The sequence below is a fragment of the Muntiacus reevesi genome, chromosome X, assembly GCF_963930625.1.
Source record: "Muntiacus reevesi chromosome X, mMunRee1.1, whole genome shotgun sequence".
Taxonomy (NCBI): Eukaryota; Metazoa; Chordata; class Mammalia; order Artiodactyla; family Cervidae; genus Muntiacus; species Muntiacus reevesi.
In genome coordinates this window covers 52,028,651-52,048,356 of record NC_089271.1, presented here as the reverse complement: position 1 = coordinate 52,048,356, position 19,706 = coordinate 52,028,651, and the positions used below count along the sequence as shown (strand labels likewise).

The window sequence follows — 19,706 nt, the reverse complement described above, 5'->3', positions numbered from 1 at the left end:
TGATCCCAGGGGGTGTCCAGGCTGGCCTTGGCCTTTGAGGCTCCCTTCCTCCTTCCCTCCCTCCCTCCCCTCTCCCTCCTCCCTCCTCTCCAGGGAGTGGCTGGTGCCCCAGTGGGTGGGGCAGGCCAGGGGAGGGGGCGGGCCCCCTACTGGTGGGGCACCTCTTGGGCAGTGGGACCTTCTTCCACCCCACCTGCCCACCTTGTAGATTCTGGACCCTGTTTGACTTGGGCTTCTGTGGGCTTCAGTGTCCAGTCAAACAAAAATGGGCTGAAAGCAAGATAAAATGAAAATAGCAGATATGGTTTCATGATCCTGCTGGGCTTTTCAGTGAGTTTTACAAACGTAAAGCCCCTACTATGTGCTTATCCAGGTGAAGGCTGGCCCCTTATGTATGTGTCTTCCTGGCCAGAGGGAGAGAAGGGCTGTGACTGTACCCATTTTGCAGGTGATAAGAATGAGGCTCAAAGAGGTTTGGTGGGAATTTGAATCAAGATGTTGGTGGGACATCTTCAGGACCCAGGCCCACCCTGGGGACCAGGCCAAGACTGGCGGGAAGCAGAGGCACATTCACTCAGTGCCCCACTGGGGCTTACGCCAGCTCTGGCCTGCCCTGGGGCAGCAGATAAGTCTTATCAGATGGAGGCCGGCGTGGCTGTTGGCTCCGCGGTGGTAACAGGCTGTCTTGGGCTGGGGGGGGGCGGGGCTGGGGGGGCACCCAGGGACAGTGGCCTCAACTTCTTGCCCGCCATGCGGCTTTGGAGGCGGGAAACAGGTGGGACTAGGGGTTGGTTCCTCTGCAGATCCTTGAGTAGGATAAAAAGGGAAAGGAAGGAGGGAGGGATAGAGAAGGGAGAGAGGTAGAGAGATGGGAATGATGAGACACAGATAAATAAAGAGACAGAAAGAGACGTAGAGCTGGAAGGAGACAGAGAGAGGGCACAGAAAGGAAGGAGGGGTGAGAGACGCACAGAGAGGGGCAGAGACAGTTAAGGGCAGACAGAGGCTAAGAGAAAGGGAGACAGGTAGAGATGGACAGAAGGTGCAAGATAAAGCATGAAAGTGACAGAGGCCAAGGATACAGATGGAGAAACTGAGAAGGGAGAGAAAGATGATACAGAGAAGGGGAGGACAGAGACACAGATTCAGCTACAGAGAGTTTGAGAGGAAGTCATGAGACCCCAAGTAGCAGCCTGGCATATGCCCTGGGTAGGTGGTGCCAGGGTGGGTGGGATGGGAGGGGATGTGGACTGATGTAGACCCGTGTGGCCTGTGGCCTGAGAGGGACCTCCAGAGAGCCACTGGGCCCCTGTGCCACCTTCTTATCCTGTTCTCCTTCCCCCACATAGTAACAATGGTGACAACGACCACTGTCTCATTGCTGACACAGACCCGTGTCCTATTCTGAGCGCTTTCCCCATGTAAAATCATTGAATAAACATGTAAATATAGCTGCCCAACTTGGGTCCCTGTAGGGCAGGGGGTAAGACTAACCAGCCATGGCCCTGGGACTCCACAGGTCAGGGAGTTCCCTGGTCCACCCATTCTATGGATGAGGTGACCGAGACACACCAAGGGCAGAGGGCAAGGATGAGTAGGCTCTGCTCACTCACTGGCCCACCCCAGAGGGATTTTATCATCCTCATCTTACCTGTCTGGGCCTCACTGTCCTCATATGCAAAATGGAAGATTTGAGGAGGAAAGGAGGCCATTTATTGAGCTCCTGCTCTGTGCCCCACTCTGTGCCAAGCCCTTGTCAGTAACAGAGAGGACAAAGACCCCTATGACTCAAGTGATGATTTCAGGACATCCACTCTAGAGCTGGCCCACCCTCATTTATGGGTCACCCTTACCACTGACTGGCATGTGGCCTTGGGCAGTTACTGTCACCTCTAGACTTCAGTTCCTCATCCGAAAAGATGGGGTGCTAGCGGCCACTCCACAGGATGATTAGAGTGACTCAATGAGACTTTATCCATTAAGTGATTTCAACTCATTTGATTCTGAAATCTCAATAAATGTTAAGTATTCTTATTTATTCATTGAGTGCCTACTGTGTATGAAGGATGGTATTTGGTCCTATTTTATTAGCACTACTTCTAATGCTAGTACTAATGCTAGTAATATGCTGATACCAATACCAGTACTAATTCTAACATTCTAATATTGATACTAGCACTAATGCTAATTTTAATAGTGATACTAATAATGTTTATTATTAGTAGTAAGCATTAATAGTAATGGGCTTCCTGGTGACTCAGATGGTAAAGAATCTGACTGCAATGCAGGAGACCCAAGTTCAGTCCCTGGGTTGGGAAGATCCCCTGGAGAAGGAAGTGGCAACCCACTTCAGTATTCTTGCCTAGAGAATTCCATGGACCAGGGAGCCTAGTAGACTACAGTTCATGGCATCACAAAGAGTCAGACACGACTGAGCGACTAACATAACTTAACATAAATAATTATGCTAATTCTAATCTAATATGAGTACTTTATTAATATTCATACTAATTCTAGAGCTAAATTATTATTCATTTTAATTCTATCAATGACTCCAGTGGCTAATAATAATAATACTAATTCTGATACTAACATTTTTCCTAGCACTAATATAATAACCACAGCAGCATTATTTGCCAAGCCACCCCAAGCACTGTGCTCAATGCTCTCCATGCATCATTTTTATCCTGATCTCACCAATCCTTATGGTGTAAGTGCATATAATTGCCCCCATCTTCTGGACTGGGAATAGGTGCAGAGAAATGAAAATGTTCATCCAAGGCCTTGGGTTCTTTCTTATCTCAGCTCTGACTGATTTGCTGCCTGATTCCTGGGCAGGTCAACCTCTGAGCCTCAGTTTCTTTGCTTGGAAAATGGATATAATCATGGAACCCACCTCAAATGTTGTTGAGAGGCCACTCAACACAGGGCCTGCATGCACATCATAAATGGTAAGCTCTGTAGTAGGTAACTCTCTTCACTATTATTAGAAATAGCAGGTGCAGTGTTGGGGTAAGGTGGGGAAGTCTACCCTCTTCAGAGGCATGTCTCAGACAAGGGTTTGGCTGCTGGACTCACAGCCCATTTCTTCATAACTGGAGTGGAGAAAGGGTTCAGAACGGAAGTAAAGCATGGGGAGTGGGGGCCTCAGGGCTCTGCCTCCATCAAGAACCAAAACCCTGAGGCTCTGAGGCTAGGCCTCACCCCATTCCCTCCCCCATCCCTGTGGAGGGGGCACAGGCCCAGAAGTCTGTGGTGACAGTTCAGCCAGCAGGGAGGCAGCTGGGAGTGGGCAGATAAGGGAATCTCCAGGGCCAGGCCAGGCTTTGGGGGAGCCCAATGAGGGCGGGGGTGGGGGCGGGGGTGGGTGTCTGGGCCAAGCATCCTTTCCCTCAGGCCTCCATTTGAGACTCAGCCCCAACGGCCTCTCTTCCTCTCTCTTCCCAGAAACCTTCCCTGACTGGTTCCCTCCCTCCTGGCATCTTCTGGGGCTCCAGAGCTTGGTCCAAGCCCATGGCATTTGGACTATTCTTGTCTCTTCCAGACTGTGGAGTCCATCAGGGCTGGGACAAGCCTGACTCCCCTCCATGTCAGTAGCACCTGGAGAAGCATCAACCAAAGTCAACTAAGGAATCAGATGTTTGCCTTAAAACCACACTGTTTTGTTTTTAAGAGAAAACTATAAAAGATACTATAACAAGCACTCACCTTTATCAAATGTTAATATTTTGCCCTATTTACTTCAGGTCTTTTTTAAAAGAAATATATTACAGATACAGTTGATACCCTTGCACCAATTTAATTTCATTTCCCCCTCTCCTTCCACTACCTTGAATTTGGTGTTTATCTTTCTCATTAATGTTTTGATGTTTTACATTGCATTACTGCATATGTATGTACCCATGAACAACAAATGATACTTGGGAGTTTTGGCCTGTTTTTGACCTTCATACAAATTAAATCATATAGTATGTGCTTATTTTGCTCAGCATAATATCTGTGAGATTCATCCAAGTTGTTGTATAGCTCATTTTTTTTTATTGAGATGTAATTCACATACCACAAAATTCACCCTTTAAAGTATACATTTCAGTGGTAAGTAAATTCACAAGGTGGTACAACTGTTAACCACTTTCTGATTCCAGAACATTTTCATCATCCCATAAAGAAACCCTGTGCCCATTAGTAGCCATTTCCCTTTCCATTTCCCCCTCCCCACAGCCCCTGGCAACCACTAATCTACTTTATATCTCTATGGAGTTGCCTGTTATGGACATTTCATATAAATGGAATCATACAACATGTGGGCTTTTGTGACTGGCTTCTTTTACTTCACATAAAGTTTTCAAGGTTCGTTAATATTGTAGCAGAGAAGGCAATGGCAACCCACTCCAGTACTCTTGCCTGGAAAATCCCATGGATGGAGGAACCTGGTAGGCTGCAGTCCATGGGGTCGTGAAGAGTCGGACACGACTGAGCGACTTCACTTTCACTTTTCACTTTCATGCATTGGAGAAGGAAATGGCAACTCACTCCAGTGTTCTTGCCTGGAGAATCCCAGGGACGATGGAGCCTGGTGGGCTGCTGTCTATGGGGTTGCACAGAGTCGGACACAACTGAAGCGACTTAGCAGCAGCAGCAGCATGTTGTAGCATGGATCAGTACTTCATTCCTTTTTAGGGCTGAATAACTTTCTATCACATGAAAACTTCATTCTGCTATTCATTCATCCAATTAGTGAACAGTTTTGGCTGCGTGAATAATGCTACTATGAACATGTGAAAATTTTTATGTGGATATATATTTTCATTTCTCTTGGGTGTGTATCTAGGAATGGAATTGCAAGGTCCTGTGGTAATTCTCATTTCAGCTTTTTGAGGAACCTCAAACGTATTCTCCAGAGTAGCTATATGAAGGTTATACATTCTCTCCAGCACTTGTTACTGTGCTCATTTTTGATCCTAGTAAATGTGATATGGTATCTCATTATGCTTTTGACTTGTATTTCCCTGATGGCTAATGATATTGAGCATCTTTTCATGTGTTTGTTGGCTTTTTTTTTTTAACCATACCATGAAGCCTGCAGTATCTTAGTTCCCTGACCAGGGATTGAACCCAGGCCCCAGCAGTGAAAGCACTGAGTTCTAACCACTGGACCACCAGGGAATTTCTGGTTGGCCATTTGTATATATTCTTTATAGAAATGTCTATTCACATCCTTTGCCCATTTTAATTGGGTTGTCTTTTTATTTTTGAGTATTAAGAATTCTTTGTTCTGGATGCTAGACCCTATAGAAATGTCTATTCACATCCTTTGCTCGTTTTAATTGGGTTGTCTTTTTATTTTTGAGTATTAAGAATTCTTTGTTCTGGATGCTAGACCCTTATCAGATATGTGATTGCATATATTTTTCTCTTATTTGTGGGTTTTCTTTTCACTTTCTGGAGAGTATCCTGTGAAGCACAAAAGCTTTTAGCTTTTTTTTCCTTGGATGCATCATGCAGCTTGTGGAATCTTAATTCTCTGACCAGAGGTTGAACCCAGGACCTTGGCAGTGAGAACATGGAGTCCTAACCACTGGGCAGCCAGGGAATTTTCAAAAGTTTTTAGCTTTGAAGGTGTCCAGTTTATTTATTTTTCTCTTTGTTTGCTATGCTTTAGGTGTCATATCTAGGAAACCATTGCCTAATCCAAGGTTGTGAAGATTTATGCCTAGGTTTTCTTCTAAAAGTTGTATAGTTTTAGTGCTTAATGTTTAAGTCTTTGATCCATTTTGAGTTACTTTAATGTGAAGTAGGGGTCCAGGTTAATTCTTTCCAGCTGTCCCAGCACCATTTGTTGAAAAGACTATTCCTTCCCCCATTGAAATGTCTTGGCACACTTGTCAAAATCAATTGCCCATGGTGCATAAATTTATTTCTGGACTCTCAATTCTATTCCATTGATCTGTATATTTATCTTTATACCAATACCACACAGTCTTGATTGCCATATTATTTTTTTAAGTTTTTAAATTAAGTAAGTTTTTAAATTGGGACATGCAAGTCTTCCAACTCTGTTTCTTTTTCAATAGTTTTGTAGCTATTCTGGATCCCCAAAATTTCCACTTGAATTTTAGGGTCAGTTTGTCAATTTCTGCAAAGAAGTAAGCTGGGATTCTGATAGGAATTGCACTAAATTTGTAGATCAATTTGGGGAGTATTGCTATCTTAATGCTATGAAGTCTGTAATTCATAAACATGTGATGTGTTTTTATTTAGGTATTCTTAATTTCTTTCAACAATGTTTTATAGTTTTCAATGTATAAATCTTGCCCATCTTTTGTTAAGTTTTTTACTAAGTATTTTCTTTTTCTGATGCTATTGTAAACGAAATTGTTTTATTAATTTCATTTGTGGGTTTTTCTTTGCTAGTGTATAGAAATCAAGTTTTCTATGATCTTGTGACTTACAACCTTGCAGAGCTTTGTTGTAATGGCTTTGTTGTGGGTTCCTTAAGATTTTCTGTGTACAAGATCATGTTATCTGCAAATAGAGATTGTATAATTCTTTCTTTCCAATATGGATGTCTTTTATTTCTTTTTCTTGCCAACTTACCCAGACTAGAACCTCCAGTACAATATTGAAGTGCTGAGAGGGGATATCCTTGTTTTGTTCCTCATCTTCAGGAAAAAGTATTCAGTCCTTCACCATTAAATATGATGTTAGCTGTAGATTTTTTGTAGATGCTGTTTATCAGGTTGAGGAAGTTCTCTTCTATTCACAGTTTTTTGAGTGTTTTGTGTTTTTGTTTTAATTTATTTTTAATTGGAGGATAATTGCTTTAAATGTTGTGTTGGTTTCTGCTATGCATCATTGTGAATCAGCCATTGTTGAGTGTTTTATCATGAAAGGGTGTTGAATTTTGTCAAATGCTTTTTCTGTATCTATTAAGATCCTGTGGATTTTGTCTTTTATTCTATTAATATGGTATATTACATTAATTGATTTTCACATGTTGAACTAATCTTACATTCCAAGGATAAATCCTACTTGGTTATGGTGTATAATCCTTTTATACGTTACTGCGTTCTATTTACTAGTATTTTGTTGTAGATTTTTGCATCTGTATTCATAAGTGACATTGGTCTATAGTTGTTTTTTCTTACCTCGTCTTTGTCTGGTTTTGGTATCAAGTAATGATGACTTCGTAAGTTCATTCCCTTTTGTTGCCAAGTAGTATTCCATGGAATGGATATACCATATTTTGGTTAACCATTCATCTGCTGATGGACATTTGGGTTGTTTACAGTCTTTTCTTTATTACAGCAAACCTGCAACTTACAAACTCATACGTCTCTGTGCACACACATGTGGAAGAGTTTTTTCCTGGGGCAGGAGATATCAGTCTATCCATCCTTCCACTTCCCCACCCATCTATCCATCCACCTGTCCGCCTACCCCTTTATTCATCTATCCATTTACTGCCCTTCCTTCCTTATTTCTTCCTTTCTGTTATTCCTTTCCTTCCATCCTTCCTTTGTTCCTTCCTTCCTTCCATAAATCATCTATCTCTTGGCACATAGCATCTGGGTCCAAGGCAATTATTTTTGTAAAAAATAGGCAGGAAACCTGCTACAGCTTTTGGCAAAGCCTTTCATGTGCTAAAACTCACATCCTTAACCATTCTCTGTCCCCAGCATTTTGGGGGCTCCCTGGGAGTTTACTCATAGGGCATGGCTAAACTACCATCTGGAGACCAGAGTCCACAAGACTAGGGGCTCCCTCACCTTAAAGAGAGTCTCATATGTACTCCTTCATCCATCTCTTATTTGCCTAGGTACCTGTACTCTCTCCTTTCCTCTTTGCCTGCCTCATTCACTGGTTCCTGCTCTTGTTTCAGAACTCTATAAGTGTCCTTGGATCTCTTCTCTAATTGGCATTTTCTCTCTTGGTGAACTTATCCAGTCTCTGTCTTCAGAATATCTCCAGAATCTAACCACTTTTTACCACCTCTCCCACCAGCACCAGTGTTACTCATCTGCAGTAACCTCTGCAGTAACCTCCTCCTCAGGGTCCTCCTCAGGGTCCTCCTCAGGGTCCTCAGGGTCCTCAGGGTCCTCCTCCTCCACTGCAGTAACCTCCTCCTCAGGGTCCCCCAGCTTCCACCCTCAACCTTGCAATCTGTTTTCCTCAAAGCATCCAAAGGGAGCTTGTTAAATCCTAAGTCAGATCATGGCTCTCCTCTGCTCATGACCCTCCTGTGGCTCCCCTGTGACTCAGAGTAAAAGCCAGAGTCCTCTCCATGGCCCATGAGGCCCCGCACCATCTGTCCCCTCAACCTCTCCCACCTCACCTCCTGCCACTCCCCCCACTCTGCTCCTCTGTACTAGCCTCTTCGCTGCTCCTCGCAGACACCAGACCCCTGCATGTATCAGGGCCTTTGCACTGGCTATCCTCTCTTCCTGCTATGTTCTTCCTGTAGCTATTGGCACAGCTCCCTCCCTCATCTTTTCAGGTCTGGGCTAAAATGTCTTCTTTCTCAGTGAGGTTTCCCTGACCATCCTATTACATATTGGAAAATGCTTCAGTTTTTTTTAATCTGTTGCCACTTTTCCAAAGAACCTATCATCCTCTAACACACTTGATATTTTCCTTACTTAATTTTATTTCTTTTCTGTCTCTCCCACTAGAGTGGCAGCTCCACAAAAATTGCTAAGTTTATCTCTTCTGTTCAACACTGTCTTCCAATGCCTGGAACAGGCCCAAGCACACAGTAGGTGCTCAATGTATGTTTATTGATTGACTGAATCAGTAAATGGTGGGGGAAGAGGACAGAAACAGAGAAAATTTGTTCTTGTCCCATCTGTCTCCTCTTGTCAGGAGCAGAGCCTCAGTTGAGATGAGTCTGAACCTACCAGATCCAAACGTAGAAAGTGCCACATTCCACAGGGCTGAAACCAGCTAAGGTGCTCCAGGAGGGGGTAGTATTATCTGGGCTGGCCCTTGAAGGCCCCATGGGAATCACAGAGATCTTGGAGTTCAATCAAACCAGTTGGGTGGAATAAACAGCAGGCAGCACTTGGCAGGAGTGAGCTGAATCAAAAAGGATGAAAAGGATAAACTCACTGACAAGGGGAAATCTATCAGGGGTCTTGAATCCCAAGGTGATGACCCTGAATTTGGTTCTCAGAGATGTCATACCCCCTGGTCACTGACCCCCAAATAGCTCAGAGACCTTATGTTCTAGAAAAACAGCCATATATAATACTGAGACAGTAATAATAAAGAGCTCATGTTAATTGAAAGTTATTTACTGGGGCAGCTTGGATAGGGGACTCTCAGACATGTTGGTTCCAAACCCACCTCAGATCGCCCAGCAAAATGCATGAAGTGCCCAAGTCCGCAGTCATTAGAGGTTTCTGGGCCTGGGTGAGGGTTTGCAGGAAGGAAGGGAGGGGGTGATGTGGCAGAGGGTAGAATGGCAGAGCACTAACCATCATGAGGGGATATAGTTGGGACACCTCAATCAGGTCTTCATCAGGGTCTCGGAAGTAGATGGACATAGTGGGCCCTTTTGCCCCTGTTATGGGAACTGGACCCTCCTCAATAACATCACAAGCCTGAAGTGGGAGGAGAGAACAAAAATCATTCATTCACAGTCCAGGTTTGAGACCAAAATTTCATTCTTTACCGTGGCCTAGAAGACCCCTGTATCTTTCACATTTCATTTCCTACCATTCTCTTCTCCCTCACTCTGTTCCAGCTACTTAACAGCTGTATGACCTCAAGCAGAGTACCTAACTACTCAGCTCCTCAGTTTCCTCATCCATCAAATGGGGATGATAATGTGCCTAGTAAGTGGCAGAGTAAGAATTCAAACCCAGGCAAGTCTGGGCCAAAGTCCATACCCTTAACCCCTATGCTTTACCCACTTTACTTCCAAGCCAAACTTTTTCACTGATATTTTCCAAAAGAGTCCAGGTCAATTTGCACAAAATAGATTTAATACCTCAATCTGTGTTCCCCAAAAGGAGAACCAATGTCTCCTTCACATGAAATCATCTTAAGTATTACAGGGACGCTAAATTAAATTATAGTGAGTTAAAAAAATTACAGTGAGTCAGAAATTATTCCCTATTTAGTCCTCTTTCAATCCTCCTGATGATATCAAGAAGAAAGTGTCTGGTGGATGCAAAGTCCCTGATACCTCTCTAACCAACCTAATTTTGTCAAGCCCAGAGATTGGGGGAAGCAGAAGTGGCTAGAATCTAATGACACTGCGATGCTTTTACAGCTGTTTGTTTTTTATAATTGCCTCCCCTTTATGCCAAGATATGATGGGTTTCCACTTACTTGGTTGAATATTTTCTTTTTACACAAATGTATTTATATAAATAGAGTTTAGGTATACTGTTTTCCACAAGGGTGATGTAAAGTTTTCTTTTAAAATACATTTGTTTATGGGGAAAATTATGTCCATGATAATGAGTAAACAATGGTGTGCAAACCTTATCTGGATGTGATGAAACCTGTTATGTCTGAAGTTTGAGTCATGCTTCTGTTTTCATTGCATCTGTGGCAGCTTTCTCAAAAGAAGATGGAAGTCTGACTCACCTTGAGACACTGGACCATTTCCTCCAAATGCATCTTTGTGATCAGGCATATATCCAGGGAGCCGGGGACCACGTGAGTGGCTTTGGGTTCAAATTCCTTTCCCAACTCGTAGAGGTTAAATTTCTGGTCTCCAAAACACAATGCTTTCTGGTCTCCCTGTTTGGGGGGAGAAAACAATCTGGAACTAAACCTCCAAGGTGAGTGTGAGGCACAGCTCCCGATCTACCCCAACAAGGTTAAAAAAGAAATAGAACAAGGCTTTGATGAAAAATAGCCACATGGTGCCCCACTCTTATCTTGTTCCCTAGAGGCAAATGCTTTCAATGTGTGTATATGTTTCTTCTGGAAATTATTTCCATACCTCCAAATAATATGTTGATACTATCCATGGCAGAGACTATAATCTGTCTGCTTAATATACATTTCTCCCCTTTTTCTTTTAAACACAACCCAAGTTTCAGTGGGATCTATTGTGCACCCAGCTTTAAAAACCTGCATTTCCCAGCATTCCTTGCTGGGCAGCCATGGAAGGCTGGACAATGAAATGTTAGCAGAGGCTGTGAACCATGCTTCTGAAAACCTTCCCACCCCACTGAGCTGACACTTTTTGCCTACTCATTTCCTCCTTTCAGCCACTGCCCACACCCTGCCTGCCTACCTCTAGACTGATTGTTGAATGAGAGAAAGAGAAAACTCTATTTAATTTAACCCACTTAGCTTAACCCAGTTAAGTTTTCTCCCACGTGCCTCCAAACACAGTCCCTAACTGACGTGCCACTATTTCTTGATTTGGCAACTTCAGACATTTTCTATCCTTTTCCTGCTATGATAAATGAGAATTTAGTTCATCCACAATACTACCCCTTCCAATAGAATTCTGTCATCGGTTTTAGCTTCTCTTTTGATTCCTTTACAATTTAAAAATAACCCACTTGCACCTTAATGTTTTGATGGATGAACATAGAATCTCATTGACCCAACTATCCTCTTCATCTTGCCTCTTTCTCCTGTGCCTGTCAACTTTTGCCATTTTTACTTATTTATGTATTTAATGGCAAAATATTTTAATTTTTCATAAAGCTATTTCCCCCATTCCATAGACACCACACAGAAAAGAATCTGTATGCATGTCTTCTGGTTGAGCAGGAGGATGAGACTTCTGCCATTAAAAAAAAATCACTTTTATAGTCCCTTCATATCACCATGGTGAATACTACATTCATTCTATCAGGAAATGACTTTATTTCACTTGAATGATAGTTCAGCTGAGTATAGAACTTGAGGTTGTAGGTTATTTTCCCATAGTCTTTTATATGTGGCTTCATTGTCTTCCTGAATCTGGTATTGCTGATAAGATGTCTGATGTTAATCTGTTTTTCATTTCTTTTATATATGATGCATCCACCCTCCACTCTTGCAGCTTTTAAGACTTTTCTTGATCCTAGATATATTGAAATTTCACTCCAGTGTGTCCAGTTACCAAGGACTGAGGCTTCATATGCCTATTATTGTTGATGCATGCAGGGCCCTTCTCTTGTTTTATTTGTATACTTAATCTCTTTATCTCCAGTCTTCATTCCTGTCCCCAACATAGGCAATGATTATAATGTGTCTGATGTTCATTCTTTGGTTTTCATAAGTTATTGTAAAAGGTGTATTATTGTTTTATGTGTGTATGTTATAAATGGTACTGTGCTATAGACATGATTTGGCTTCGCCATCTTCATTCAGCATGATCTTTTTAAGATCCGTCCATCTTGCTGTGTATACATCCAGTCTGATACTGCCTGATTCTATTTTTATGCATGACATTCGATGTTGGAGCTTCCCAGGTAGTGCTAGTAGTAAAGAATCCATCTGGCAATGCAGGAGATCCAAGAGACTTGGGCCCAGTCCCTGAGTTGGGAAGATCTCCTGGAGTAGAAAATGGCACCCTACTCCAATATTCTTGCCTGGATAATTCTATGGGCAGAGGGGCCTGGCGGGCTACAGTCCATAGGATTGTAGAGTTGGACACAACTGAGAGACCAAGCACACAGCACAGAGCACACATTCCATCTTAATTTTACATTTTTTTTTTACCCTGTTTGCCATTTATGGGCCCTTTCCATTGAAGGCAATAAGTGTCTCTGCATCTCCCACTTTGGGAGTTGTTCCAAATTCTCAAGGATTGTATTCAATCTCTGGAAACCTTTTTTACCTTGAATCTGTTTTTCTCGGGGACGTTCCTTCTCCTAACCCAAACTGGACTGATTGTGTTCTAGGTATCTTTCTGGATCTTCCTCTTAGTATCCACTGTTTCCTGACTTTGATGTCTTATTCCTGGATTAATCACTCATTTTGATAACATATTCTCAAGTAATTTTGAAAGCAAGTAGGCCAAACTTCTGAGTCTTTTTATTAATATGTCTAAGAATGTTTTATTCTACACCCACCTTGATTAATAATTTGTCTGGTCATAGAATTCTAGGTTGAAATGTTTTCCCTCAGAATCTTGAAATTGTTTTTCTGTTGTCTTCTGGTCTCTGACTCTTGGGAAATCTGAAGTCTGCATATTTCCTTTTCCTTTGTAGTTGAACTACTTTTTAACCTCTCTGAAAACTTCTAGGGACTTTGTATTTATTTTGATGTTCTATAATTTCTTAGGAACATATCTAGGTGTAAACATGCTGGATACTCAGTTAACTCTTTCCATATAAGGACTGGAAAGTTCTCTCACATTATTCTGTGGTTATTTCTTCCCTTCCTTTTTCTTCACTGAGTAGTGAAGTCCCACTATTCAGAGTTTGGAATCTCCTCCTCTGGTCCTTTCTAAATTTTTAAATTGTGTGTGTGTGTGTTTTGGAGTTTTAGGCTACTTTTTAAAGTAGTATAATCAAATTTTACCCCAGCTGCAGTTTGGCATTTGGGGAAGTTGTTACCTCAAAAGTCATGACCCCATTGCCCAGGATCTTGGAATAAAACATAGTGGTGTCTTTAAGTCTCTTTACTGTCATCACAATGTGGTCAAGTCTATGGATAAGACACAGGGAAGGGGTTCGATTGTTGTCCCTCCATGACTAAAAAAAGAAAAAAAAAAGAGTCAAAAGAGACCACACTGCCACTGGTCACACCCATGTTTCCTGTGTTTCCTTCTCCCCACTTCCCCTCACCTCCCTAGTGACTATACCTCCTTCTACCCGCATTCCAAGGAGAAAGTCCTGGGAGGAATCTTCAGTACTTATTGCTCATGTGTGGATTCACAAGAGTCCATGTGTCTGCTATGACCACCCTCCACTGTTTTCTTATTCTTTTCCTCCTTCCAGAGGGATAGAGGTGAAGATAGGAGAGTTGAGACCAAAACCTAAACTCTTCTTTGTTTTCCCAGAGCTGGAATTCATCTCTTTTATAAGAAATAATAAGACACAGAGGAGGCCCACTTCCATGAGTACACAACCTTTATTGGCCAGTTTAAAACTCAGTCCCTTCCTTTATCACTCCACAGTTAATCACAGAGGACAGGAAAAGAAGGGAGCATCTCAGATGCAGTGATGTTTCTGGCATGTGTGCCTACAGATCAACACTGACACATAGAGGGACGGCACACCACCCTACCACTCATTTCCTGCCTTCAGCACACCTCCCACCAGATCTTTCTCTTGATTCGAGTTCTTTAGTAATTTGTATGTTTACATTACATCTGCTACAGGATTATAAGATGCCTATGCACCATAAATTGCAGAGTATAGTGGTTAAGAAATATATTGTGGAGCCAGACTGATATTTACTTACTCTCTGGGCTGAGAGAGTTTGGTTTCCACTTCTGGAAAATGGGTATGATTTTTTTATGTGTTTTATAGTACTGTTGTGAGCAGCTTAAAAAAAAAGTTGGGAGGAATTCCCTGGTGGTCCAGTGGTTAGGACTTGGTGCTCTTACTGCCAGGGGCCCGGGTTTGGTTCCTCTTTGGGGAACTAATATCCCATAAGCTGGGCAGTGTGGCCAAAAAAAAAAAAAAATCTTACAACAATGCCTGATAGCAAGTGCTTTAAGAGTTGAGGATGATGATGTTGTGGTCATCTTGTTAAAATCCAGACTCTCTGTACTGTGACCCTCAATCTTTGCAACCTATTTATTTATTTATTTTCACTGCATCAGTTTTTAGTTGTGGCACTTGGGATCCTTCATTGTGGCTCATGGGCTCCAGAGTACATGGGTTCTATAGTTGAGGCGCCTGGGCGTAGTTGCCCTGCTGGAATGTGGGATCTTAGTTCCCCCATCAAGAATTGAACCTGTGTCCCTGCTTTACAAGGCAGATCCTCACGCACTGGACCATCAGGGAGGTCCCCTCATTCATTGCTCTTGGATTCCAAGCCACATTGTCCTTTGGCCTGTTCCTCATAAGGGCCATCCTTGAACCTTTAGCCTTGGGGCCTTTTGCACATGCTAGTATCTGTCTCCTTGATTAGAATATAAGCTTCATAAGCGTAGAAATTTCCGTTTTGTTCCCCACTGTGTCCCAAACAGCTAGCAGATGTTCTATAATATTTGTTCAATTAATGAATATCTACTACGATAATTAGACCCAGTGCCTGGCACAAAGTCTGACTTATGTTCTATTCCACTCTGTTCTATTCTGCTGTGTTCAATTCCCTTTCAAACCATTACATTTAAGGAAAAAACCCATTACATTTTAAACAGTCACTTTCACTTGAGCCCCAGCTTTAAAAAAAAAAAATACTGTGCTTTTCTATTTTCACGAGTGGAGGAGGCGTTAGAAAAGTTCTTGAGTTCTGCTGTTTTCATGGATAAAGAGTATCCATATGCAAACAGAAGCCATAGAACTGGGGAAATGATTGACATTTGAGCTTCATTGAAACTAATGTTCTATGTATTAAAAATCTTATTAACCTTTTAATGTCTGTAGGATTGATAATAGCACTCCCTTTTCAGTCCTGATATTGGTATTTTATGTTTTTTCTCTTACTGAGAAAACAGAATTTACTAATAGTTTATTAATCTGTTCAAAGAACCAATTTTTGACATTAATTTTCTCTGTTGTATGTTTCCCATTTCTCCAGTTTCTGCTCTCTTTATAATTTCCTTCCTTCCACTTTCTCAGGGCTCAATTTGCTGTTTCTTTTCCAGGATATGGAAGCTGAGGTACTTGATTTTCAAGTTTTTACATCTGTACACATTTAAAGCTATAGATTTTTCTTTGAGCACTGCTTTAAACTGCTTTAGCCACATCCCCCAAATCTGATAAGTATTTGGAAATCAACTAACTCCTTCCATTATTTGATGCCCTATTAGCTCACATTCACCCCCCCAATTCTGCTTTGCAGATGTGGAGCTCCATCCTTGCAAATTCAAGGATAAGCAAAGCTGGCTCTCTTGAGGAACTGGAAGAAGGCCCATGTGGCTTGGAATCGGAGAGTGAGTGAGACAGGAAGAGGGGAAGGCCAGGCCAGATCATGCAGGGTTTTGAGATGAGGTTAGGGAGGCTGGTTTTTAAAAAGATGACTGAAGAAAAAATGCACAACCTAAAAGTTGTTGAGTTATGTTATATTTCAGGACTTGACTGAGGACTAAGGACAGTAGCCCAGAAGACAGCTGCTCAGATAGCTGAGGAGCTGCTCCAAATATGTAAGGGAGGACTCTGGATATACAGGAATTTTTGCTGAAAAAAAAAAAAAAAAAACCCATGTAGTCAAACATCAAAATATTACTGCTAATCACAAAAAGCAGCCTTCTCAAGTTAATGATTTTAGCACTTTTCCATGTATGGGAGGTTGCAAGAGTCTGGGCTCATTGAAATCTTTTCTCAGGTATGCATCTTAACTACCTAGGGCCAGTATCCTTAACTACCTAGGGTATTTCTCCTAAATGCCCCCAGGGTGCATTATTGGGAGGCAGCTGCAGTGGCTGCTGGCTTGAGGCTAGGCAACATTCATTGTTTACTTGGAACGGCAGGCACCATTCCCTTTCTACAAGCAAGACACTTAAGCTTACTATGTGTCAAGCTCTGTTCTAAGCACTGCATAAAGCATAATCCACTTTATTTCTCACAACCAAATATATGTCTATATGTGTATTACATATGTAAATATATATAAACTAGAATGTCCAAAATACTATAGCCTCCCTCTGGCCTCCTCCACAGGGACGGCTTCTGTCTTCCTACAAAGTCCTCGTCAAGGTCTCCTTCAGGGTGCCAGTGGCCCTTGGAATTCTTTTAGCAAACCTCAAGAGCAGCGCTCTTTCCTGGCCACTCCCTGTCCCGCCCCACCCCAATGGCCCTGGCTGAACCAGCTCCTGGAGCCGACCCTAGGGAGCTGAGCTGAGCGGCTGCCCACTCCTGCAGACCTGCTGACAGTCTGCTGTGTGTTAGAGCAGGGGCTTTCTATGTTGCTCTGCTGCCCCCTGCTTGTCTTTGAAAGAGGAAAGAAGAAGGAAGAGGGTGGGAAAATGGATGAAGGCACACCGGGATAGCCACATAGAAGGGAAGCAGGTTGCCAGGCCCAGCTGGGAACTCTCAGCATTGCTTGCCAGAGCCCGTGCCCCAAGACACCCGGGGGTTACCCCATTCACCTTGCTTCTCCAAAGTCCAACTCCACATCCTGGACAGCAGCCTGGAGTGCAGATGGCGCAGTGTGGTAGGCTAAGTGTCTTTGCCCTCAGCCTCCAGATAGCCCTCTGGCTCAATGCCTGCAGATCAAGGGGCAGGAATGGGAGGGCCACTGACTAGGGACTGCTGGTGTTAACAGAGGTAGACGGTGCAAGTACAAGGACTCCGACCTAAAACACAGGGCCTCGAAAGTGAAAGCCTAAGGTGTCTTAGCCAGCTCAGACCACCATAATATAGTACTATAGACAGGGTAGCTGAAAGACTAATTTATTTTCTTACCTTTCTGGAGGCCAGAAGTCCAAGATCAGAGTGCCAGTATGGTTGGGTTCTGATAATATCTGTCTTCCTGGTTTGTAGATGGCCACCTTCTTGCCAGATCCTCACATGGCAGAGAGAAAGAACAAACTTTCTGGTATCTTCTTCTTTTTTTAAAAAGTTCCCTGACCAGGTATAGAACCCGTAGCCCCTGCAATGGAAGTGCAGAATCTTAACTGCTGGACTGCCAGGGAAGTCCCTCTGGTGTCTTCTTATATGGGTATTAATGCCATCTTGGGCTTCCCTGGTGGCTCAGAGGTTAAAGCATCTGCCCGCAATGCAGGAGACCTGGGTTCAATCCCTGGGTCAGGAAGATCCCCTGGAGAAGGAAATGGCAACCCACTCCAATATTCTTGCCTGGAGAATCCCATGGAGAGAGGAGCTTGGTAGGCTACAGTCGACGGGGTCGCAAAGAGTCAGACACGACATGACCTCATCTAACCATAATTACCTTCCTAAAGCCCCTAATATATCACATTGGGGGCCTCAACACATGGATTTGGGGAGGGAGACACAAACATTCAGTCCACAATAAAGGATTCCTTTGTAATAACATAGAAAAACTCCCCATCCTGAAGTTTGGGGAAGGCCTTTATTCTAGGGTGTGAGATCTCTGATCTATTTAGAGTGTGTCTCCCAAGTGTGAGATCTTTGATCTGTTTGGGAGTTTGTGTCTGGCGTATGAAGTTAGGAACAGTCTGAGTTAGAGTATAACTACACTAATTTATAATGGATCTGTTTCCAAGCCAAGATCTCGAAGCTATTAAATATTCTCTGTCCCAGGGTGCGAGTTTATGAATGCTTTTGGGGTGTGAGCTCTGAAGTCCTCCCCTTCCCACCCCTTTCTCAACCCCATCCTCACCCTCCACTGCTGAGAGGGAACATTCATCAGCCCCATTGCTGTTCACCTTACCCTGAGCTGAGCCCCCTTTCTCTTGTTAATGACCTGTCTAGCCCCTGGGGCATGTGAGTTTCAGATTCTTGTACCTTCAGATCTTGTACACTCTAGATACCCACTCAGACAGTCACACAAATGCTTTGTACTGTGCATATTGGTTTTGCTTAAGATTTTCCTTTATGAAGGATTACACATGAATATAGGTTTGTATGGGCTTCCCAGGTAACACTAGTGCTACAGATCCCACCTGCCAATGCAGAAGACATAAGAGATGCAGATTCGATCTTTGGGTTGGGAAGATCCCCTGGAGGAGGAAATGGCAACCCATTCGAGTATTCTTGCCTGGAGAATCCCATGGACAGAGGAGCCTGGTGGACTATAGTTCATGGGTTTGCAAAGAGTTGGACACAACTGAAGAGATTTAGTACACAGCACACATAGGTTTGTATAAAAGGTTCCAAGAGTACATCCAGTATACGAACTACACTGGTGATCCCCAGCTCCACTCTCCAAAAATGACCCCTGAAGTCAGTGTCTAGTGTTTCCTTACACACACACACACACACACATATGCAGAGTCACCATAACCATCTCCTACCTACTTTTCCTGGTCAACAGCATGTCCCGTGGAAGGCATCCCCACCCCACAGGTAGTTCCATTCATTCTGTATCATGTTAGGTGGGTGCTCTGAGATATAGTATAAACCCCCACCATTTGTTTTATTCTGCAACTATCATTGGCTAGAAATGGACATTTACAAGGTTTTCTCGGCTGTTTGCTCCTGCCAGTCTTGAGCACACAGCTCTGTGCATGTGTGTGCACGTTTGAGTTAGAAGTGTGATTGCTGGGTCAAGGGTTCGTTCATTCAGTGGACACCTAATGAATGGGATCTGTGTACCAAGCACTGTTCTTGGCGCTGGAGAGACATCAGAGAACAAGACAGATAAGGCAAGTGTCCCTGCCCACATGGACCTGACAGTCTAGCTGGGGAGGAGGGTGTCCAATTTTTATTTAGATGTTTCACAAGGTCTTGGGAGGTTTCACTCTCATCATCGGTGCCTTTATTCCACTGCTATCTGTGGGGTGGGGTCTGCAGCAGGACTCAGGCTGCCTTGACCTTTGCTCTCTACAAGACCTGCAGGGGCTGGGGCTGGGACTATCTGTTTGGGGGTGTGGGTGTGTGCGTGTGCATGTGGCCAGGGATGGGGGATATGGAAACTGCATGGTCCACTGGAGAGAGTGAGAGGAAATAGGGATACAAGAGACGCCTTTATGGTGTTGGAGGGAGCTG

General features: G+C 43.3%; 1 protein-coding gene, 1 long non-coding RNA gene and 1 other non-coding gene across 3 annotated transcripts in view; 1 reads left to right on the top strand and 2 right to left on the bottom strand.

The window, feature by feature from the left end:
• Nucleotides 1-19,706, top strand: part of LOC136154802 (uncharacterized) — a 184,444-nt gene that overhangs the window by 14,835 nt on the left and 149,903 nt on the right. The gene's annotated exons all lie outside the window — the stretch shown is intronic.
• TRNAE-UUC (transfer RNA glutamic acid (anticodon UUC)) lies at nucleotides 5,095-5,166 on the bottom strand. Its single transcript has one exon. It is a non-coding gene; the product is annotated as a tRNA-Glu (tRNA).
• On the bottom strand, nucleotides 8,013-18,414 carry GLOD5 (glyoxalase domain containing 5). Its single transcript, XM_065915916.1, has 5 exons — nucleotides 18,379-18,414; nucleotides 13,518-13,655; nucleotides 10,597-10,752; nucleotides 9,477-9,602; nucleotides 8,013-8,123 (listed from the first exon to the last, which is right to left on the bottom strand). Exons 1-5 carry the CDS (start codon nucleotides 18,412-18,414, stop codon nucleotides 8,013-8,015), a joined length of 567 nt encoding a protein of 188 aa, XP_065771988.1.

Excerpts from the sequence above, each read along its gene's own strand:
- GLOD5 (XM_065915916.1), bottom strand. The coding sequence starts at position 18,414 with ATGGGGCTGATGAATGTTCCCTCTCAGCAGTGGAGG. Across the intron at positions 13,656-18,378 it reads TTCCCTCTCAGCAGTGGAGG|TCATGGAGGGACAACAATCG; the intron begins GTGAGGATGGGG and ends TTCTTTTTTTAG. Across the intron at positions 8,124-9,476 it reads AACTATATCCCCTCATGATG|GAGGTTACTGCAGTGGAGGA; the intron begins GTTAGTGCTCTG and ends GACCCTGAGGAG.